Source organism: Haliotis rufescens, unplaced genomic scaffold (assembly GCF_023055435.1).
Source record: "Haliotis rufescens isolate VD_foot unplaced genomic scaffold, xgHalRufe1.0.p SCAF_13, whole genome shotgun sequence".
Classification (NCBI taxonomy): Eukaryota; Metazoa; Mollusca; class Gastropoda; order Lepetellida; family Haliotidae; genus Haliotis; species Haliotis rufescens.
In genome coordinates, this window is record NW_025963813.1 from 402,065 (window position 1) to 425,804 (window position 23,740).

The 23,740-nt window shown below is 44.5% G+C and overlaps 2 protein-coding genes across 3 annotated transcripts in view; one reads left to right on the top strand and one right to left on the bottom strand.

Annotated features, from left to right (window-relative positions):
- LOC124148658 (glycosyltransferase 8 domain-containing protein 1-like) lies at window positions 1-19,745 on the bottom strand. Of its 2 annotated transcripts, none has more exons than XM_046519889.2 (9): window positions 19,615-19,745; window positions 15,920-16,024; window positions 14,186-14,411; window positions 12,794-12,911; window positions 12,080-12,167; window positions 4,385-4,485; window positions 4,123-4,289; window positions 2,656-2,768; window positions 1-928 (listed from the first exon to the last, which is right to left on the bottom strand). In XM_046519889.2, exons 1-9 carry the CDS (start codon window positions 19,637-19,639, stop codon window positions 759-761), a joined length of 1,113 nt encoding a protein of 370 aa, XP_046375845.2. In that variant the 5' UTR covers window positions 19,640-19,745; the 3' UTR covers window positions 1-758. The 2 variants fall into 2 exon arrangements, with proteins under 2 accessions (XP_046375845.2, XP_046375843.2); XM_046519887.2 differs by having other exon boundaries at window positions 19,603-19,730.
- LOC124148657 (28S rRNA (cytosine-C(5))-methyltransferase-like) overlaps window positions 19,729-23,740 on the top strand; it is a 17,009-nt gene continuing 12,997 nt past the window's right edge. The window contains exon 1 of the mRNA XM_046519886.2: window positions 19,729-19,942. Coding sequence (XP_046375842.2) covers window positions 19,850-19,942 — 93 coding nt within the window. The 5' untranslated portion in view covers window positions 19,729-19,849. The remainder of the gene's footprint in view (window positions 19,943-23,740) is intronic.

The window sequence follows — 23,740 nt, forward strand, 5'->3', positions numbered from 1 at the left end:
ATTATGGGCAATTAAATTATGGAAAAATATATCTGTCGTATATAAACATTTCAGGCTGTCAGCATAAACCACAAATTTTATCTTTCAACTCAAAATAATATTCTAATAAGAGCCCCCTATTCTAATTTGAGAGGGCCCTGGGCGCTTATCACGTCGAATACGGTAACATCAAACTTCATGTCACAATATTAATCACTACAACTAGGAACACTTAGAATACAAATGCAAAAAAACTAAATTGATATTCAAATCAAGTTCATAGCGAACATTAAACACAAATATCATACCCAACAGATACTTCTCTCACGTGTCTCACATACATCTGAATATTGATGACATGACAACATAGTTTTGAGTGCTTACTCATGACTGATTAAAAAACAGTCATCATTTACCTTTGACCATTTTGATTTTTTTATCATATTTTCAAATTCTAAGTGACATATACACTCCAAGCAATTTTTGTAGTAAAATTATATACAAGAAAAAAACCATGACCTAGTACTTTACAATATTGCTCATTAACAACAAACTGCTTACAAGATATTCTAGATGAAAAATAAGTTACTTATAATACCCCTTAAAGCCTCAATTTTACCAAGAGCCTTATTACAGTCTAACCAAACTAAGATGGGCAGTAAGCTCAACCTGAGAACAGCTTTCTTCATGACAAGCCCCAAGTAAGCATCAATGCCATCTAATTCTGGTTACACTGTAACAGTATCGTTGAAGTCCTGACATCATGGCAGTAGTGTCTGTTAGTCCCTCCTGATGAGTTGGAAGTGACCAGTAGGGTCAGGTATATAGTATTTTTCCCACAGTTCTGAGTGTTGAGCACTGCGTCCCCAAGGCTTGTAGCGGCCGCTCCAATGTAGCAGCTTGCCCCCCTGTAGGAAGTGGGTGGTGTAGCTGGACCCGGGAGTCAGACCTGGAACATCCACATGCATAATGATGATGATGATGGTGATGATGATGATGATGATGATGATGTGCATACATGTATTTATAACACGCCAAATCCACACCCTGAAGCTTTCTAAAAGTGTTACATTTTTACCCTGGTCAATGGAGTGAGTGAGTGAGTGAGTTGGGTTTAACGCCGCTTTTAACAGTATTCCAGTTATATTGCGGCGTGTCAGCTTAATGTGGGAGGAAAGCTCCAAGTGATGCAGGTCTCAGACGTTTACCACTTCGGTGAAACCCACAAGCACAGGTATGGTGCTGACAAACCTAGAAACATAATCGGGGCGAACCGGGATTCGAACCCACAATCATAGGTTTCTGGCGTGCCCAAGGGATGCAACTCTGCACAGCGAATCGTGGCGCCTTTGACGACTGGGCCACCCTTGCCCCCCCTGGTCAATGGATCAATGTGCACTTGATTTTCCTTCTCAACTCCCTGGGGAGTATACAACACACTGCCTGTGAAGGGCTAGAAGGTTAACAGTCACATTACCATCTTATCCTACATGCAAGTTCTTCTCGTAAGATTGAAGGAGAGGTTATTGTAACAGCTGCATCGAGACATTCATGTGTAGACATTTAAGGATGGCATCTTATCCGTTGTTGAGTGACATCTTATGAGTGAGTGAGTGAGTTGGGTTTAACGCCGCTTTTTACAGTATTCCAGTTATATCACGGCGTTACATCTTATGAACTGTACCAAGACATCATAATGTCAACTGAAGCAAGACACCATCTTATCAGCTAATCAAGACACTATCTTACCATCTTATCAAGAACTCATTCTAAGAACTGAACCGAAACACCATCATGTTAACTGTTGACTGCAAACTGTGACAAACTTGCACATGTTGGACCCCATGATCTATTTCATCATTTATATTATTTTGATACAGACATCAGTTCCCACCCTTTGCAACTGGATTTCAAGACATAAGAACTCCATGCTTTGACAATGAAAGCACTCTTGATGCAATGTTAAGCATGAGTGAGTAAGTGGCTTAATGCCGCTTTGAACAGTATTCAAGTTAAAGGACAGCATGGGAGCATGGGTGTCTGGCCTGGCAAAGGGAGGTAACTCTGCACACCTTAGACAACTCGCCACCCATGGCCTCGTGTTAAACATGAACTCACTTACTTATCACCCTCACTGATACAACATTAACTGATTGTATTTTGATTTGGTGTTGCTGCCATATTGCTTTGGCTACCAGGAGAAGAACATGAGGAACTTACCAAGGTGTCGGACATTCCACATGGGGTTGATGTTAGAGTAGACCATGAGGAACTTACCAAGGTGTCGGACATTCCACATGGGGTTGATGTTAGAGTAGACCATGAGGAACTTACCAAGGTGTCGGATATTCCACATGGGGTTGATGTTAGAGTAGACCATGAGGAACTTACCAAGGTGTCGGACATTCCACATGGGGTTGATGTTAGAGTAGACCATGAGGAACTTACCAAGGTGTCGGATATTCCACATCGGGTTGATGTTAGAGTAGACCATGAGGAACTTACCAAGGTGTCGGATATTCCACATGGGGTTGATGTTAGAGTAGAACATGAGGAACTTACCAAGGTGTCGGACATTCCACATGGGGTTGATGTTAGAGTAGAACATGAGGAACTTACCAAGGTGTCGGACATTCCACATGGGGTTGATGTTAGAGTAGAACATGAGGAACTTACCAAGGTGTCGGACATTCCACATGGGGTTGATGTTAGAGTACAGCTTGTGGAAGACCAACATCATTGGAGGCTGCGATCCTCCTCCACCCTTCTCATTACCATAAACCTCCTCCCTGTAACCATGACAACAAGGAACCATAACAATGCGTTCATCCTTGAGGAGGCTGTTCAGTCAGCATTAATACTGTCCAGCAACTGATGACGTTTACATGCACAATGCATTAGAGACATATGTTTATTCAAAATCACAACTGCTGTCTACTCCCAACAGCTTGGGCAAGTTCTAACTTCTGTCTGACCATGCAGTGTCTGGTGAGCTGTCTGACCATGCTGTGTCTGGTGAGCTGTCTGACCATGCAGTGTCTGGTGAGCTGTCTGACCATGCAGTGTCTGGTGAGCTGTCTGACCATGCAGTGTCTGGTGAGCTGATGACCATGCAGTGTCTGGTGAGCTGATGACCAGCTGTGTCTGGTGAGCTGATGACCAGCTGTGTCTGGTGAGCTGTCTGACCATGCAGTGTCTGGTGAGCTGATGACCAGCTGTGTCTGGTGAGCTGATGACCAGCTGTGTCTGGTGAGCTGTCTGACCATGCAGTGTCTGGTGAGCTGATGACCAGCTGTGTCTGGTGAGCTGATGACCATGCAGTGTCTGGTGAGCTGTCTGACCATGCAGTGTCTGGTGAGCTGTCTGACCATGCAGTGTCTGGTGAGCTGATGACCAGCTGTGTCTGGTGAGCTGTCTGACCATGCAGTGTCTGGTGAGCTGAAGACCAGCTGTGTCTTGTGAGCTGTCTGACCATGCAGTGTCTGGTGAGCTGTCTGACCATGCAGTGTCTGGTGAGCTGATGACCAGCTGTGTCTGGTGAGCTGTCTGACCATGCAGTGTCTGGTGAGCTGTCTGACCATGCAGTGTCTGGTGAGCTGATGACCAGTTGTGTCTACTGCATATCAGTAACCATGGCAGCCTGTTGAAGCTGTCTATCAAAATTTAGTTTGAAAAGAATCAAAACTGTGTCATTCATTATTGCTCACCCTTTTGGCTCTGTTACTCGATTAGAAGATCAGCCACTTTGTAATGTGAGGTGAAACTGTATAACCTTAATGCCCTTGTGTGGTGGTGAGGTGAAATGGGATTTAACGTCGCATTCAAGATTATTGCACTTCTACAGCTACGTGCGTGCACTTGTGTGGCTGTTTGTACTAGTTGGGAGTAATGCTGAGTTAATAGTGTTTGCCCACTGAGATACCATGACACAGTTTAACATGAATACCCGTCAGACACAGTATCCTGACTCCGAGCCGACCAGTCCTTGTTTTAGCCCCTTAATGCTGAGTGCCAGGCAGGGAAACAACAAGTACAATCTTTCAACATCTTTGGGTATGATGCGGATGGGGATTGAACCCATGATCTTAAGCTCTCTGGCCATGGAGGCAGTCCTGTCTCTGTACAGTCAACAAAAGCCCTTACTTGACATTAAGCTCCAGCCACGCCTCCAGCTGTTTGGTGATGTTAAACTTCCTCCACTGGGACAGGTCAGAAACAAACACACCAGTGTTAAAGGCACACTCTGTTGGCTTGATACCCATTTTGACAACCGCCTTGTGTTTGAAGTCGATATAGTTGGCATAATTGTTCTGTGGAAGAGAGGAATTGTGTTACGCAATTCTAAGTAAGGTGACAATTTGTAAAATGTTTGGCATATATACTTCTGACAATGCTCGAGTCTTACCTCCATGTGAGAGAGATGTTTGCCTACTCCAACACAGTCCGAGGAGAAGGCAGCCAGGTGATCGGGGTGTATCTTCATGTTGTACAGCTCGGAGATGTCACCTTGGTGAGAGGATGATGACTGAGCTTCAGTTTGTGATTTAATCATATTAGTAAAATCTAAATATTTTTTACATTTGTATACTTATCCTGCATTACTCCGTATTGCATTTACTGCTGTCTTTGACAGAGAGACGAACTGTGTGAGATCCAGCTGCTGAAGAAAGTTGTTTCCATCTGTCCAGGAAGCAGCGCCCCCTCCCACACAGTCGGCACGTGACCCGGAAGACATGACGTCATGTCAAAACACATAACTGCTTTGTCAACCACATGGATCGGACGTGAACTGTATCCCTCAGTGGAATTATTAAAGCTTTCTTGGTCCTGACTTTCTTTCGTTTACTACGACAAAAGTCTGCTGTATTACCTTTGCCTTCATTATATTGTTAATTGGTAACGTTTCTCGCTCGGGTTGTGACTCTCGTCACGGTTTTTCCGAGCGTATTGTTGTTTCCCGCCATTTTGGTTTACCGCCATTTTTTCCCGCCCTGTTGCGATTCACTACGTGTCCACGTACTTTCGTGTTTTGTGTCTTGAATTCGCTCTATGGTTGGAGTTTTACATTAAGTTTAATGATTGTTTTGGCGTGTTTGCTTTAACATAACATCGGAAACTTCGTGGGGAGGAAGCGGAGCGCAGGGGGGGCACTTAGACTTCGTAATGCAGGATAAGTATACAAATGTAAAAAATATTTAGATTTTACTAAATTTTTTAACTTATCCTGCATTACTCTGTATTGCATCTTTATCAGATGGCACGGCCGGTGGGCATACCTTCAGATGTGAGCCAGAAGAAAACCCTCGACAAAGGTCCGATGAAATCGCACCGCATGGACAAGAGATGACCGGAACACCAGCGACCATTCCTGTCAAAGGAAACGAGAGTCGATGCAAAAGAGGGAACCCGAAATAGGTGACAGAAATAGTATGAGGCAGTATGCCAAAACTAGCACTGACCTAAGAGCGAATGCGGAACGCAGTAGAGCCCTCTAATCTGTGGTGATAAACACCAGAGAGTTCGACGGGCCCCGCTCAGGGTAACGGAGAATCAGTGGCGTCGGGGGTTGGTGACCTGTTGAGCTACCACCAGGGGACCAAAGCTATGAACGCCAGCGACATCTTCCAAGGCTACATCACGGAGGTAGTGGTTGGCGAAAACGGTGTCGGAACGCCAAAAACAGCCTTCCATGATCGATTTGAGGGAACAGTTACTGTGCAGAGCCATGGTAGACGCGACCGCCCGAATCTCGTGGGGGTTGTTAGCCTTGGGGGGGTCCAATCCGGCGACTTTATAAGCTTGGAGGATGACCGCCCGGAGCCACAGGGAGATAGTATTCCGGCTGACCTCCGACAGCGACGAAGGGGAGACCGGTAGGAAAAGGCGTTTCCTAGACTTACGGCAGGCTTTAGATCGTCGCAGGAAAACCTTCAGGGCCCTAACTGGGCATAATAAAAGCTCCTCCACGTCGTCGGCACCCACAATCGACGAAAGTGGAGGGATGGTGAAGGATCTATCAGGCTGTCCGGGGAGTTGATTCTTTGCGATGAAGTCCCAGCACAGCCCAAGATGAACTGCTCCATGAGTCCCGCGTTCGAACCGGACCCGAGAGACGTCGAGGGCGTGGAGCTCACTAACCCGGGCGGCCGTAGCCAAGGCCAGTAGAAACACCGTGTTCTTTGTTAAGTCGTAAAAGGGAGACGTGTGGAGTGGTTCGAAGGGAGCCTCCCGAAGAGCCTTTAAGACCACATTCAGATCCCACGCAGACGGTCTGAACTTGGCTTTCTGGTCGTCGAGACGAAACGAGCGCAGCATAGCCTGGAGTTCGGGAATTTTCGTCATTCTCCAGTCGTCCGGGATGGCAAGGACGGAGTTAATGGCAACCAGGTACGTGGAGATGGTAGAGCCTTTTAATCGACGCGTGCTGCGCAAGTACAGAAGAAACTCAGCCAGGAACTGCGGTGATGCCGTCATCGGATCCTGATGCTTGTTAGAGCAGAACGCCTGGAACGAGGACCATTTATCATCATATAGTCCCCGTGTAGATGGACGATGGGCGAAAGCAATAGCCTTGGCTGCTCTAGTCGAATAGCCCTTGGCTCCTAGGGCTTTTTGCAGATGTGCCAGGCGTGCAGATGAAACCGAGCGGGACTTGGGTGGGGCAACAGACTGTGTGGGTGGAGCAGCAGGTTGGACCACGCTGGCAGTTCTAGAGGGTTGTCTCTGGCGACGTTTCGGAGGTCGACAAACCAACTTCTGGCCGGCCACCAAGGCGCGACCAAAATCAGTGTCAAGTGTCGAGTGGCCTGGATCTTTTGAAGAACCCAGGGAAGGAGAACCGGAGGCTGAAAAGCGTACGCGCTTAATCCCTCCCAGGGAACACTGAAGGCGTCGACTGCTACAGCGGCCGGATCCGGGACCGGCGAGATGTAAGTCGGCAGCTGGCAGTTCTGAGACGTGGCGAACAGATCGATGTTTGGAGTGGCGATCGTTTGACAAAGGACTGTGAAGATCTCTGGGTGGAGTCGCGATTCGGTGGGAGCCACCTTGTCCGGCCTGGACAGAGCGTCTGCCAGAACATTCTTGCAACCTGGAATGTGCTGAACAAGGAATTGCAAGTCTAAGCGGTCCACCAGGTCGAAGAATCGGAAGGTCTGGTTGAGCAGGGACTGAGAGTGGAGAGTACCCTGATTCCTCAGACACCACACCACGGTGATGTTGTCCGTGGAGATGGTCAACTGGGCGTGACGGAGAATGCTCTGCCAGTGGGAGACGGCCAGTATGAGAGCTTCGAGTTCGAGGTTGTTGCTGTGCCAGTGGAGTCGATCTCCGGACCACAGCCCTGCAACTGTTTGAGTCCCCAGATGAGCCCCCCAACCCTGTTTGGATGCGTCGACGAACAGGTGGAGGGAGGGCTGTAGCGCGGTCAAGGAGACGCCGCCGCAGACGTTCAATTCCACCGTCCACCATCGAAGGAAGGGGTGGAGGTGGACCGGGAGGACGATGAGGGACTCCGGATCCTGCTGCCGGATAAAGGGTGCGAGAAACCGTTGAATTGGACGGAGTTGGAGGCGACCTCTGGCAGTCAGGTCAGGTGAGGAGACCAAATAGAACCTGCCATTGGCGGAGAGTTCGAGCCTGTTGAAGGGCAGGGAAGAGATGAGCGAGGATTTTCAACCACCTGTCTCTGGGGACTTGAAGGAGGTCCTGATCCGTGAGAAACAGGCCCCCGATAAACTGCAGACGGAACGATGGGGTCAGCTCCGACTTGGTCTGATTGACGATCCAACCCAACTGATTGAAGAGCCGCAGGGTAAAATCCCTGTGACGCAGTAGCAACGCCGAGTCCCGATTGTTGAGGAGACAATCGTCGATGTATGGATCGAAGTTGATGTTCCTCAGGTGTAGGTAGGCGGCGACCGGGCGGGTGATCCGTGTGAAAAGCCATGGGGCCGTTGAAATTCCAAATGGTAGGACCGCCCACTGGTAATGGGTACCATTGAAAAAGAACCTGAGGAAGCGCCGGTCGTTGGGGTGGATGGGTACATGAAGATAGGCATCCTGGATGTCGAGGCTGATCAGGGAATCGCCAGCTGAGATTCTCGTCCTGAGCAGTCGCAACATCGTCATTCGGAAGTAGGGAGGACGTTCCAGGTAGTGCCGGTTGAAAGTGGAGAGATTGTGTATCATGCGCCAGCTGGTGGTCCCCTTCTTGGGCACCAGAAACACCGGAGAGTAAAATCCTGGGTGTCGAGCCGGGTCGTGTACGATCTCTATGGCCTCCTTCTGCAGTAGGGAAACGATGCTGTCGTGAAGGGGCCGAAGCTGGTGGGGTGAATAAGCGGCTGTTGACGGAGTAGACGTCAGAGGAGGCAGCGCAGACATTGGGAGCCGGTACCCCTGACGGAGGACGTTGGTGACGAACGGGTCCTCCAGTATGGACCAGTTTCTCCAAAACCGGCCTAGTCTCCCACCCACAGGTGTGTCGGTGACCGGAACGGCTGGGGGTGGGAGGTCCCAGTCGTTGAGGTCCCGCCGGTCAACGCTTTGAGGTGGAATCGGCACCCTTGCCGGGGCGACGATCCCTTCGGGGTTGGTAAGTGCCACGGGATCTACCACGACCACGCCCTGTCCCACGAAAGGGCGAGGTATGTTTGGAGACAACCTTGAGGGAGGAACGGCGTGGTTTATAGTTGCCTTTGGAGGACTTGGCCGCTGATTGGTGCGTGACATGCTCCAAGGCTCTGAGAGCAGTTTCATCCCTGGCGAAGCTGGAGACTCGGGTGTGGGTAGCGGAGATAGCACCATTAAAAAGGGTAGGACCCGACCAAGGTTGTCGTAGTAAGGAACGCTTGAATTCGGAATCCCAGTCCGTGGAAGTCAAGTAACCCAACCGTCGAGTAGTGGTGATCTCCGCAAGCGCAGCTCTCAGGTGATTGCGCATGTGATCGATCTGGTGAAGTTGAAATGTCATAACCGTGCGCAAGTGGTCGATCCTGTAAGGATTGGATTCAGCGAGATCCTGGTCAATGGCTCTGGCAGATGAGGCAAGTGTAGATAGTGGCTTCAAAGTACGGCGCAGTTCTGTTTCCATGAAAGCGAGTCGGGAGTCCGGCATACGTATGGTGACGGACTGGGAAGACCCGGTCATTCGATGTAAGTCCTCGTCAAGGATATGTGCACCGTCGGCCACGTCGAAGGAGTGGACGGGGAAATCTTCCCGCCGGAAACGAGGAGCCTTGAACGACGGCGTGAGGGACAACTTAGCGAAGTCCTCGTCCAACGCCGTAACCAGGTCAGTGAGCATTGGGTCGGGTGGTAGAGTAGTCGGATTAGACCAGATCGTCAACTTTTTATCCACATCGGAGCCCGGGGAGGGAGCGACGGAGGCCAGACGGTCCGCCAACCAATCAGCAACCTGTGAAAGGCCCAAGTGTGTATCAATCTCGGGAGATGGAGGGTCATAATTGGGCGAAATGATCCTTCCGAGGAGGAGGAACGACGTCGTCGTCTATGTACGGGTGAGCGACTATGAGAGCGACTACGAGAGCGACGACGAGAGCGACGACGGGAACGAGCAGACTTGGACGAGTGCCGAGAAACAGTTGGAGGCGACGAGGTGTACAATGTTCGAGACCGAGAAGCACCCGATGTGGAGGGGGCCGCTGGAATCGAAGTAACAATAGTCGGGGCCGTCAGCGTCACCGGCGTCGCAGGAGGCACCGTCGGCGCCGCTGAGGTGGGTTGAGCTTGCGCAAACAATGACTGCATCCAAGCTTGCATCCAAGATGGATCCATGAACGATGACGGAAGGGCATGTCCATAAGTAGGAGGCGCAGCACAAGTCAAAGGCGCCGAAGTAGTCAGAGGCGCCGTATACATCGAAGACATCAGAGGCGCCGGACCAAGAGGCGCCGGATACATCGGAGGCGCCGGACCAAGAGGCGCCGGATACATCAGAGGCGCCGGACCAAGAAACGCCGGACCAAGAGGCGCCGGAGGCGCCGGGTACATCGGAGGCGCCGGACCAAGAGGCGCCGGAGTTGTCGTCGTAGATGGTAGAGGTGACAGGAAACCCGAAACGGGCGATGCTGCAGACGATGATGTCGAAGCAGGCGACGGTAAGGGTGGTGTAGGAGACCGTGTACGGTCGGATGTCGTGCCATGGGAGGCAGACTCTACGTTGGATGGCATGTTGGAGAGTCGACGCACACGCTGGGTGAATCGTTTCCGAGACACTCTCAGGTAGGCGATGAAGGAGACTGGCGACAGGGGACTACAATAACTGCAATGCTCTGTGAGGGTACACTGGGTTGTACAGTCCAGGCAGCAGGGGTGGGGGTCCCGTCCAGATTTATTCCCGCGGCAGCGAGAGCAGCGAGACATACTGAAATTGAAGCAAAAAACATAACGATGTGTAAACACACAACGTGAAACATAATGTAACTCAACATAACTTATTCTTGTTACAAAGTTAATAAGAGCAAACAATTACGCTTCAAACACGCCAAAAACAATCATTAAACTTAATGTAAAACTCCAACCATAGAGCGAATTCAAGACACAAAACACGAAAGTACGTGGACACGTAGTGAATCGCAACAGGGCGGGAAAAAATGGCGGTAAACCAAAATGGCGGGAAACAACAATACGCTCGGAAAAACCGTGACGAGAGTCACAACCCGAGTGAGAAACGTTACAATATAATGAAGGCAAAGGTAATACAGCAGACTTTTGTCGTAGTAAACGAAAGAAAGTCAGGACCAAGAAAGCTTTAATAATTCCACTGAGGGATACAGTTCACGTCCGATCCATGTGGTTGACAAAGCAGTTATGTGTTTTGACATGACGTCATGTCTTCCGGGTCACGTGCCGACTGTGTGGGAGGGGGCGCTGCTTCCTGGACAGATGGAAACAACTTTCTTCAGCAGCTGGATCTCACACAGTTCGTCTCTCTGTCAAAGACAGCAGTAAATGCAATACGGAGTAATGCAGGATAAGTTAAAAAATTTGCTTGTTATTCCTTGTTCAACAATTCACCCATATCCCCACTTCGCATGCATACAATGGTACATAAATAACCATCATAACACTAGCTTTCTCTGAAAATGTGTTTGATGAAAATAATGGGCACCAGTCGTAAAACATCAAACATCCTGGAGAAATTACAAAAAGGTTTGGCACCAGAAAAATTAATATTCATATACAAAATATGTGGCCTAAGGAATAAATGTGTTGTTCAAGTTAAAAACGTTACAGCCCTTGTTTGATGTTTTTAAACATGGTGCACAGTACAGTCAATTCCTTGGAACCAGTACAGATGACATTTTTATTACATCCTACAGGGATGAATTTCTTATCAAGTTAAAAAGCCCCATCAAGAAATAAATAATAAACAGAGTCCATGTCTTTGTGTTTGATCTGATGAGGATAAGATTTGTTTCAAGAGCACTTCTATAAACGTGTTTTATGTGTCTTTATGACACTATGTATTCATCAGGCAAGTGCTGCACTTGTGCATTTGATGTCCTGCTATGTTTGGAGTGCATATCCTTTGCTTTTGTTCAGGCAACAAGTTAATTTTTGTTTTATGGTCCCACCACCCATACTGAAAAGGGTCTAAAAATATATATTAAACATAAAAAATATTTATTTCAATTATGTGTCCTGCTCGAAATATAGACCCTCATATACAATACAAAAGTGATCATGGGGCCACCTGCAGTTTTAACTCCATGGCCGAATGACTTTCATACAAATAAATACATGATTGACATTTATTTTTTATTTAATTTTGACTGACGTGTGAAAAAGCTGTAATAAATCTGCAAAACATAAAATCATAATAGTGTGGCCTAAAAGATGAATGCAAAAAGTCATCCATAGTGGTTTAAAAAAACACTTGTGCCCACTGAAGTCGGATGGATGGTCGGATGGAAGGAAGACAGTCCAATCCTTGATCTCGTTTGATCAATCCACACCGGCGTCAGACACCATAGTCCAAGTCAACAACACAGTTCTGTACAGGTTGTATTTAGGCTGAGAAAAGCCTCTTTGCTGCTAAAGGACCAAATTCTACCATTTTTTCTTAATATCCTACCTTGTACTATGCAGTCATCATCAATGAAGATGATTCTGGACCTCAGCTTAGGAAAGAGCTGCGGGAGGTAGTATCTGGCATAGTTCATCTGAGAGGAGACAAGGAACAACGTCATATTTCTGGTACTAAACTGACAACCTCAGGAAATAATCTTGTCCATGTTAAAAACAAATGTGTGTGTGTGTGTGTGTGTGTGTGTGTGTGTGTGTGTGTGTGTGTGTGTGTGTGTGTGTGTGTGTGTGTGTGTGTGTGTGTGTGTCTGTGTGTCTGTGTGTGTGTGTGTCTGTGTGTGTGTGTCTGTGTGCATGTTCGCCCACTGAGATACCACGCTGCTAAGATGAACATCCTACTCAGTTGCTAAAGTGCACTCCTACTTTTCCATATAGCCCAATGAGTGAGTGAGTTGGGTTAAACACTGCTTTGAACAATATTCCAGTTACTTCATGGCGTGTCAGCTTGATGTAGGAGAAAAGCCTGAAGTGATAAAGGTCTTAGGTGTCACCACTTTAGTGAAAGCCATGAGCATGGGTACGGTGCTAACATGATCAGGTCGAACCGAGATCCGCACTCACAGTCAACTGGGACACAACTCTGTACAGTGAATTGTGGCGCCTTACGAAGCCTTAGACGACTGGGCCAACCATGCCCCCTACTTTCCACAGCATGCTCAGAAATCTAGAACTTTAACTACCACAAAGGGAGACAACTACATACTGGACTTGCAAGTTCTTGGCGGCCGCCTCTCACTTTAACCTTCCCTGCCACCATCTCCGCAGGAAAACCCTTCAGCTCATAGTTTATAGACTTGAGTTTGGTCTCCTTAATCCAGATACTGAAATCAGATTGAAAATAGATTTGCACGTTAGAGAGAAACATACAGTGCTTTCTGATTTGCTTGGATAAAAGTAAAATATTTTTGGACGTGACAGCCATTGCCAAAAGTTTCAGCTGCAAATTTTGAAACACAAACTACAAATTGAAAATACAAAAATAGAACCACAAGGCTCTCACCGGAATAACATAGAAACAATGGCGACCATGTGTTTACATTGATTGAAATTTTGTGAGCATGTTTTAGAGACACAATAACTGGGATCATTCGTACAAAGTTTCAGGTCCAGAGACCTTGTAGTTTCATGAGATCATGTCAACAATGTAAAAACACAAGAAACAACAGTCATCAGAAGATGACAAATCCCCCCAGCCCCGACAATTGCAAGGGGCACCACTTCAGCCCCTGATTAATACATGTACCATGTTTGGACCTTTCATGGTTTTCAAGTTATGCTCCGGAAACGAAATAGGGACAGACAGAGCAGAAGATGACAATAACCCTCCCACATTATATGCTGGTGGGATAAACTGGGGTACTTTCTGAATTCAACTTAAATCTCATCTTCTCGAGGCAAGGGAGTTAATTGACTGTAAAAGACGAGTTTCCACCCATGCCGAACAAAGCTGGAATTTCTGGACTCAATCGCCACCAAATTCCACCTCTCATATCACTTGCATTTGCATCAAACAAACGGCAGCACTCTGTCAAAACCATGTAATCGCTAGTCAAAATCTATATTGTGAAGAAACGGGTTTTACTTGTGAAGTGCATCAAATCATGTGAGCACTTTGATTTAATTTGACATGTAAAGATTTGGAAAATATCTGTTGTTGTCGATTTGGCTGTACACATGCTTTGCAAATCCTGTTTGGCAGTTTACAAACCGGATGTTGATTTTATTATGTGATTTTGATTGGACTATTCATACACTTGTTAGTCCAGCCAAAATATAACTCCATAAATCCAGCCCAGTTTGGCAAGGGTAAAAACTGGACATTTATGACAGTTAACTCCCTTGCCTCGGGAAGATGCATAATCATGTGATAATTGTATCGTATAACATAAAGGGTTATTATAATAATTCTATTCTCAAAATACCCTCCAGACTCCATAATTCCAGTTTGGCAAGGGTAAAAACTGGACATTTATGACAGTTAACTCCCTTGCCTCGGGAAGATGCATAATTGTTTCGTATAACATATAGGGTTATTATAATAATTCTATTCTCAAAATACTCTCCAGACAGTATGAATATTATTTCCTGTACATACCTGATCTGGTCCATGCTGTCCAAGTCAGAGACGATGTGGAACATGACGGGGCTCTTGGTGTTGGAGATGATGCTGTTGATGAGGGCGATGGCACCACCCACAGTGTTCTTGGACGTAGTGATGCACACATGGACAACGTCGGGGGAGGAGGGGTTGATGTTGACGCTGCTGGACAGTTTGTCCTTGGCTGTGTCCTCAATAGATCCAGCTCCTCCATGAAGTTTCTCTACAAACAAATAGAGCTCAATAATGAATGAGTGAGTGAGTTGGGTTTAACGTTGCTTTGAACAGTGTTCCAGTTGTCTCAGACACTTAGCACTTGGTGAAACCCATGAACATGGGTCTGGTGCTGACAAACCTAGAAACATTATCACGACAAAACCGTGATTCATACCCATAATCATAGGTTTCTAGTGTGCCCAAGGGACGCAACTCTGCACAGTGAAGTGTGGCACCTTAGGCTACTGGGCCACCCATGCCCCCGGGTTCAATAAAAGGGATTTAAAATGTACAGAAAATTGTCTATTCAAGATGTCTAGGGCAGAGTTTGTTGTGTAGAGTTGTGTCCCTTAGGTATGCCATTGCCCAGATCGAGTGCTGAAAGATTCAAAATTAAGTTCCGGTGTCACTATTTTTTTTAACATTCGAATTTTTATATCAGATTCTTTGTATTTTAAATTAGGAGATATTTTAACATGGTATTCAACATGATCAATGCCAAAGTGTAAAAACTAAGCATTAAAGCCTCTTCGATACTCTTGATCGGTCTCGTTATCAGTGAAACACCAGCCACCTTGACCAAGCAATCACATCTAATAAGAAGTTCACCTAGTGATATATGTTCATATATTGTTGGAAAATCTACTGAAAAGAGTTATACTGCATGACAAATTTGGGCTTTTTTAGCACAAACATTTTTACAATATTACAGTGTTTCGCGTTTTAATACACACAAACATGAGTTTGAACGCACATGCATATCATATGTAGGTCTTATCGACACAGTGACTGAACCAGTATCAATTTCATTATAGTGGCTTTCCTCTCAGTAACATGAGAAAATACTGTGAACAACTTCCGTTTTCGAAGCTTTGTATCAGTGTATAAACTTCCCCAAAACTTCAGTCAGACAACCGGAAGGGCAAAATTGCAAAGTTACCAGACCAGATAAAATGTTGCCAGGACAAATTTTCTAGCAAATGAACCAAAGTAACAAAAGGGTAAACATAAGAATAAGACTGTTTAATGTTAGATCTCAGAAAATAACAATCAATTGGTGCATTGTCAACTTGGTAACTTTTAACTCTCGACCATCGGGTGTGCAACTTTCCAAAACTGACCATTGGTCAGCAAAATGAACTGTCTTGGACTGTGGGGTATTATACACACTGCTTGTATGACAAGATGTGGGAAGATTTGTTCAATGTTGGGTATCATTAGAAAGCTCTGAACATCAGTGTTACAGTAGCCTCACCAGGAGTAGTTTCTAGTTGCAACATGCAATATTATTGGTTTCTAATGTCGCTTTTTTGTCGTAATCTACGAGAGGGATGTGATTGGTCAAAGTCAAGTGCATAACCTGAGGCAGATAATCAAATTACAGCAATGGATACTGTCCTTATAATATTTCAAATATAAATCTTTGGTAAAATCACTGTGAAATATTAAACCATGTACATAGTCAACCGTGTGACACAAAGTTATTCATTTACATAGTTAAACAGTTCTACCTACTGGCTAAGGATCCTTTAGTTCGAAGATGGAGGAAATCTGGAATAATATCCGGGAACCAGATATAGCAGAAAATACTCAACCACACCACAAGCAGGATACCTCCAACTGGAAACAAGGAAAAATCATGACTTTCTAACTGTTGCACACTCTGACATAAGCTACAATAGTTAGGACTGTCACTGCTGAACTGATCATCCTATCAAAGTGCCACTCTTATACTATTTCCATACACAAAACATGAATATCAATACAATTGCCCATACCACTTAAAAAAAGACTCATGCTTGTGAAATGAGTGTATACTTTGTCACAAATAGCTGCATGCAATCTGAATCATTTAGATGAAGTTTCAAAATATTATTTCAAACATAATATCAAGAAAACAGCCTTTCTGAAAGCTATTTAACATACAAGAGATACTGAAATGCAAGCTAGCTTGTTTCTCATGCATCACAAAGGTGGAATCACAGATCCTTTGGTCTGACTGGGAAGGGGGTATATTTTCACACCTTTCACAATCATAGTTTATCAAATTCTTTAATTCTTTTCATAACAAGGTACAGTACAAATTATCATATGGTCAAAATTCAAACTCTGATGTAATGTGTACGTTTTTTAGATCAACCAGTTTTTCAGTGTGATCCATGCAAAATTAAAATACTGTTTAGACTTTCTTATAATAGGGTAATATAAGGCTCATTTGTCCTGGTCAAAACAGACCAGTGGAATATAAAATTTAAAACAAACACCATTAATCTTAAGTCATGTTCAAAATATCACTACTTTTGTCAGCCATACTATAGAAGGGGTGAACCAACTGACATAGAATATGTTTGTTGCATACACAGATGGGGACCTCTCCATAAGACAATGACAGTCACAGATGAATCGGGGGGCCATTCCGACAGGTGGGTCCTGAGTAGGACCCGGGTACCCACCGGATTACCCACATCATTGGTTAGTCATGTGATATATTGTTGAATGACAATAAACTCCATGGTTACACAAGTCGAAAAATATTCACATTTCTTTCTGACTGGGCACGCATTCCTTCCGACTTTTATGTGTTTTAAAGGGGAAGTGTACACGCAAAAATCACTTTCTTTCTTTTTCTAAACAAAACGCAATTTTAGAATTAGTTAATATCTGTGTTTGAAAATGTAAACTCATTTTTTTCACAGTGAAAGTAGGAAGCTCACAATAGTGTGAAAATGATATGCCGTTATGAGGCCTTCGTTATTCGAGCTAAACAGGCCTGAGTTATCCCCCTTAGATTATGACGTAATTGGTGCCAATTCAACTGGGTCCCTGTCTATTCTGAACGCAAAAGATATCAAGTACAAGTTTTCAGTAAAACAACATGGCCTACGACACACTCCGGCGCAGTAGTGACTCAGCATAACACAATTCTGGCTGGCATCTGAGACGCTAGAATCACAAAACTGTACCTACACCACGTGAAGCGGCTCTAACAAAGCATGATGACGTCATAATGTTTATCAATTGGCACCAATGACGTCATATTGCAAGGGGCATAAGCCATGGTGTTTTTGTTATGGAAATAGAACACTTGGTAAATGTGAAAAATATAAATCGTTTTAATGCAAAAAATATGTTAATTAAATATGATGTTTTTATATTTTTGTCTATGACACTTCTATGTTAACACTTTTAATGTGGAAAAAGTACAAGAAAAATTGGTTCATTTCCGTGTGAACTTGCCCTTTAATAAAGAAAAGCTTCTACCATGTCTACAACTTCAGTGTAAGCATAATGAAATTCTTTCATGCGTGTATCTAAGTTGTTTCTGCCAGGGCGCCGTGAAACAATTCTCATTGGACATTTCTAAGCCAACTTGAGACCTACAGCAGGTACCCGGATAGGGTTGGATAACAGGGGGTCAGGTACCCGGGTAGGGTTGGATAACAGGGGGTCAGGTACCCGGGTAGGGTCGGATAACAGGGGGTCAGGTACCCGGGTATTACATGTCGACTCATCCCAACCCTTGTATTTATGTATGTTTGTAGATGTATCACTGGGCCAGAGAAGATAATGTGTAGAAAATGAACATAAAACTAAGGAACTTGTTTTTCGTTTTCAATCTGATATTTCACTGGTCTATTTTGACTGGCCTAGCCAAGAGCTGTGAGAGGGTCCAACAGTCAAGACAATAGGGTTGACGTATTGGCACATAATCGTACTTCAATATATCGCAATACAGAGAGCTGTATGTGAAAAATATTGCAAAACATATTGGGAGCCAAAAGATATTTATTTGTACTGTTCAAATGGTACTTCTTCATTCAATAATCCAGACTTGAGATTGCAAGATGGGTAGTACAGATTAAACGAGACTACCTATACCGTCATCAATATGGAATGTAAATGTAAACGGAGTGGTGCATGTGCTGTTTACATGGTTTAGATAGGAACCCAGTCCATCCAGATGTCTCAAGAAAGTAGATATAATTTTTATAATTATATATTAATACTTCTGTGACTGTATTGGAAAATATTGATACACATGGGTTGTATTGAGATATGTGTAATGCTGACGGTCATATTCCAATATATTGGTATAAATCTACTAGTTATATCGCACACCCCTACAAGGAAACACCCATGGCTCACAGACACTGGCTGGGACTTGTGTTGAAGGTTGGACCCACTCACAGTTGTCGCCTACATCAGGGGTTTGTGACATTTTGCTTTCACAATTAGGCCAACAAGGGTTATAACGAAAACGGCACCTCAGCAAAACGTCACCGGGCGAAAACGGCACCGATTGGCGAAAACGGCACCTCGACTCAAGCGAAAATGGCTACTATTGCCTGGCGAAAACGGCACCTTATTTTTTTTTTACCTTGGTCAAATAAGTGCTATTAGTGTTAATTAGACCCCTACTCCAATTTACTCGCCGACTGATTGGGAGGCGCAGTTAACTTAATGTGAAAACACTATACGCTTTCAAGTTTTAAGTACCTTTACTCAATTTAAACTGAAACTGTATTTAAGAGGCCTAACATGGTGCTGTCAGATCACAATTATTCACAATGGCCTTTCGATGTGTTGCATGAGAGAAGAATGTCAGAAAACAACAACATGCTGTGATAACTGTGACCATGTAAATAAACCATATATATTACTACAAAAATTGTTCTTATCCTTATTAAAAATAGAGGTGCTGTTTTCACCCGACACATAGTAGCCGTTTTCGCCAAATGCGGTGCCGTTTTCGCCAGAGAAATCGGTTACGTTTTGCTGGGGTGCCGTTTTAGCCTGCACCCGGCCAACAATAGGGCCAATCTCTGGTGTCAGGCCAAGTCTAAGAAAATTTACGTCCAACGTTTTTACCGTTACTTAGCATGTTCAGCATCTACCTTTTATTCAGCAAAATCAGAAATGTTTTCTACATACTAAATAGCATTGCATTCTCTGGGACGATTGGGGCAGGCCTGGGCCCACTTGCACAAAGCAATCTTAGCGCTAAGACTGTTGTAAGCCTATGCTGAAGTATGAGAGTTACGATCATCTTAGCGCTAAGATCGCTTTGTGCAAGTGGGCCCTGATCTCTATGTTCTAAGCATGGTATTGTAGTTAGTCTAAGTTTGCGTTGCATGCAATCAGTTTACGTCTCAGCTTTGTCGGAATGGTTAGTGTGAATAATATTGATGCATGCATACTGTAAAGGAAACCTTTCTTCGCTGAAAGGACGTTCATCTTGTGCGTTGATAACTTTACAAAAGATGTACACAAAATCCCAGCTGACACGTAGCGACAGCTTGCTTACATGGCAGATCGAATATTGAAGCAACCGGATGTTGAGAGTTATCTCCCCAAAATGGCAGCTTCGTTAGTACACGCGGATAAATTGTGAACTTAACATTTTAATACCAACTGTTTTAGGAGGTACATTGCTGTGACAACACGATGAATATATACAACGAAACGGCGAAAATAGTAAAATCAATCAAGCAGAAGAAAGGAACCGTCAAATCTCTCGTATTTGCCTCTCGTTTTCATGTAAGAAACAATGCCTCTTTTTTCGCGCATGATCATGCGGTTACATATGTGTTGATATCGCTGTGTATGGATTCGACAAACATGTTCTCTTTGTGAACTAAAAATATTCGTAGATGATGTGTAATATCCCTAGACTCACTTTCCCTGAGATCATGAATAATGTAATGTGATTCCCCCTGATTTATTGTATGATATTTTTAAAGAGAAACAACACTAACAGTTTTAAAGTCACTTCACTTCAAGCCCAGATATGGGTGTATTCTCTCACCTTCAATAAATCTACTTATATGAACACTTACTTTTGACAAATAAGCTTTGCAAGATTTCAGTGATTGATCAATCAACATATTATCGGCTAGCCCTTTGAACTTCACTTCATTTCAAGCCCAGATATGGCCGTTTTTTCTCAGCTTCAGTAAATCTACATATATGACCACTTACTTTTGACAAATGAGCTATGCAAGATTACAGTAATGGATCAATCAACATATTATTGGTTAATCCTTTGATCGATGTCTTTTTTCGTAACTCAACTGACAATGCCTCTCTTGCTGCGTTGCAACATGCATATAACATAACATGTTATACATTCACCACATCAGACTTGGATTTAAAAATCAGTTTAAGGTTAAATAATTACCCCAGACATAAGAATTGCCAAATGCAAATCACTGATTGCTGTCCTTAACACCCTCATGGGTGAACATTATTGAGTTATTTTTCATTGTCTTTGTCAGGTAACCTGAGTGATTCTTGCACTAATTATTCTTGTAATAAAGTCATAAACTGAGCATCAAGAGAATCATGACAAGTACAAAGGTGGGGTTTATGTCATGAAACATGCATGACAAGAAGGGAGAAGTAATTGTTGTATTTTTGCAATTTGCCTGAAAAATAAGGGTTGTTTCCGTTTTGAGTATATGAACTGAACTTCGTTGTTGCAAAAAAAATACATACACATATCTGCAGTACACTAAAGTACATAATTGTACATACACATTCACAGACAAATTTGCAAGGTGAAAGGTTTAAGTAAGCATCAACTAATCAAATGCAAGGATTCAAGGGGATTCCCCCATGCTGTCAAAGAGATTCTCCCTCGGCCTGAAGCCCAGTTTGTTGGGTTGCTGACGCTAATTAGCATCTAGTGATTACACGGAATAATTAAAACGGTGCTGATCATACAACTGAGAGTTGGAGTGTTGTTCCCCTTTAATGTTGATAGTCTGCAACTGTAGAGTTGTCATTATATTGACTGAAAAGTATCCCAATGAAGTGAACAATGAAGATCAGGGGTAGAATAGGTCTTCAGCAACCCATGCTTACCGTAAAAGTGACTTTGCTTGTCGTAAGAGGCGACTAACGTGATCAGGTGGTCAGGCTCGCTGACTTGGTTGAAGCATGTCATCAATACCAACTGCGTGGATCGATGCTCATGATGTCAATCACTGGATTGTCTGGTACAGACTCGATTATTGACAGACCGCTGTCATAAAGCTGGAATATTGCTGAGTGTGGCGTAAAACACCAAACCGACCAACCACAATTTATATCGATTAACAATATGATTAATTATTGTGTATGATTATAGATCAAAATAACCTTTATAGACCTGCAATTAATCAACTAAATGGTAAATATGAACTAGGCTGCTTAAAATGTTTATAATGGATTTTTTCTGCCTTAGTCCATGTCAACCACCAGTTAAATATATCTCTTGACAGTAAAGAAAAAGAGGTAGGTCAGGTAAAAGAAGCCAGGCCAAGTCAAAATATAGTTAATAACTCCTTTTCTTATTTCATTACTGTTGAGTGGCATGAGCACAATGTGTCTTGAGTTGCCGAGTTCCTGAGGCAAGGGAGTTAACTGACTAGAAAAGTCCAATTTTTTAACTTAGCCTGCATTACTCCGTATTGCAGTTACTGCTGTCTTTTGACAGAGAGACGAACTGTGTGAGATCCAGCTGCTGAAGAAAGTTGTCCCAACCAGTACAGGAAGCAGTACCCTCGCACAGTCGGCACGTGACCCGGAAGTCATGACGTTGCATCAGAACACATAACTGCTTTGTCACCTCCACGGACAGGCGTACTTTGTATCCCTTGTGGAAATTAAAGCTTATTGTTTCTTTATTTTGCGTGTTTCTACATTAATCGTATGCTGCTACATTGTTACCTGTGTATGGGTTGTTACCTTAAGTGTCTTCCATTCGTAATTTGTAACGTTTATTGCTCGTTTGTGGCTCTAGTCACAGTAATTTACGGGCGCAATGTTGTTCCATTATGTTTGCCATTCACCACGTGGCCATGTAATTTCGTGTTCTTTGGCTTGGGTAAGACACTAAATTTATGTATTTTGGTTTGGCTGTGCCTTTTTCGCTACCTTTTAGCGTTTTGTTTGCTCTCATAAACTTCAATAAAATGCAAAGTATTTGAGTTACATTATGCTTCCCGTACTTTGTGGTTTTGCTTAAATTCCAGATTTTCTGCCTCGCTGCACTTGTTACCGTGGGAACAAATCTGGTCAGGGCGGCCACTTCTGCCGTGATTGTACGACTGTACGATTGTACGATTGTATCAACAACATCGTCCCTTCCGGTGACGCCCGTAATGGGACTGTTCTTCCATCTCCTCCGCCATCTACGTTGACAGCAGCGGCGCTGTCGGCACTCCCGACGCCACTGGCGCCTCCCAGCGGCTGAGTATCTCAGCCGAGCTTCCTAGCGCCTCCGGTGCTACCAACACTACCGGCGCTCCCAGGAAGCAACACCAGCTTTCCGGCGCTCCCAGGAAGCAACACCAGCTTTCCGGCGCTCATGGCGCTTTAACAAACTGAGATCACAGCTGAGTATCTCAACTGATCTTCTACTTCAGCATAAGGGGCGCCGTCGGCATTTGCCTCTCCGACGCCACTGACATCTGCTTCTATTACTGACATCTCATAGATCATCACACGGAGAAGCAAGGTGAAACCACGTCTTTCAATTGTCACCGCTCCTGTCGCTGCTCTCTCTTCGGGATCGCGACTATCGTTCAACTTCCTGGGAGGAATCAAAACTCGTGCACACCACTTGTATGTCTACCACACAGTTTATTGAGGATTGTCTGTGTGTGGAGATTGCACTTCATTTCCGGCTCCAATGCAGCTTTCTCGGGTGCTGCACAGAGTGATTTACTTGTCACGTGTCAAGTACTCAGACTGTCAACACTTCCGACTGGAATAAGGTCAACCTACCATGGCAAGCAGTGCAATATATTTCTACCGATTGGTTTGGATGCTTACATGACGCATGGTGCAACCACCCAACCAAACGCTTGTCGCAGTCCATCCATGCACAGATGATGGAAAAGATAGACCTCCCCTGCCAACACGGCTGTCGCGAGGAACCTCGTTACATCGCCCCCTCGCTATAAGAACGATAGCGCTTATACAGCGTTCAAGGGATGGTAAAGATCGCCTTCCTTCGTACGGTTTGATCTTAAAAACTAAGACACCTTTATTTCTTCAGCCTTGGCTACCAGATCCCTGTTGACTACATGCCTAGTATCGTGATGTTGTCCTTCATCGTCACCTCGATATAACAACAGGAGCGTTTATACGACGCTCAGGGGATGGAAACGATCACATTACTTTGTGCAGTATGGTGCGATCTACCAGAACCACAGTTATACAGATTTCCTCATTCTCTTATGGACACATTGCCTCAACTTCTGACTACCCAGTTATGTCAATGCCTCGACGGTCGATTGTGGAGCTGGTTTATTTTGTCTACATGGGGTTTGGTTTGCAGGCGAGCACACC

Bases quoted from the DNA above. Each gene is read 5' to 3' on its own strand.
- LOC124148658 (XM_046519887.2), bottom strand. From the start codon at position 19,639: ATGAACGTCCTTTCAGCGAAGAAAGGTTTCCTTTACA. The intron at 4,486-12,079 runs GTAGGATATTAA...CCTCTCACCAAG, and splicing joins TGATGACTGCATAGTACAAG to GTGACATCTCCGAGCTGTAC. The intron at 929-2,655 runs GTAAGTTCCTCA...TGGATGTTCCAG, and splicing joins GTGGAATGTCCGACACCTTG to GTCTGACTCCCGGGTCCAGC.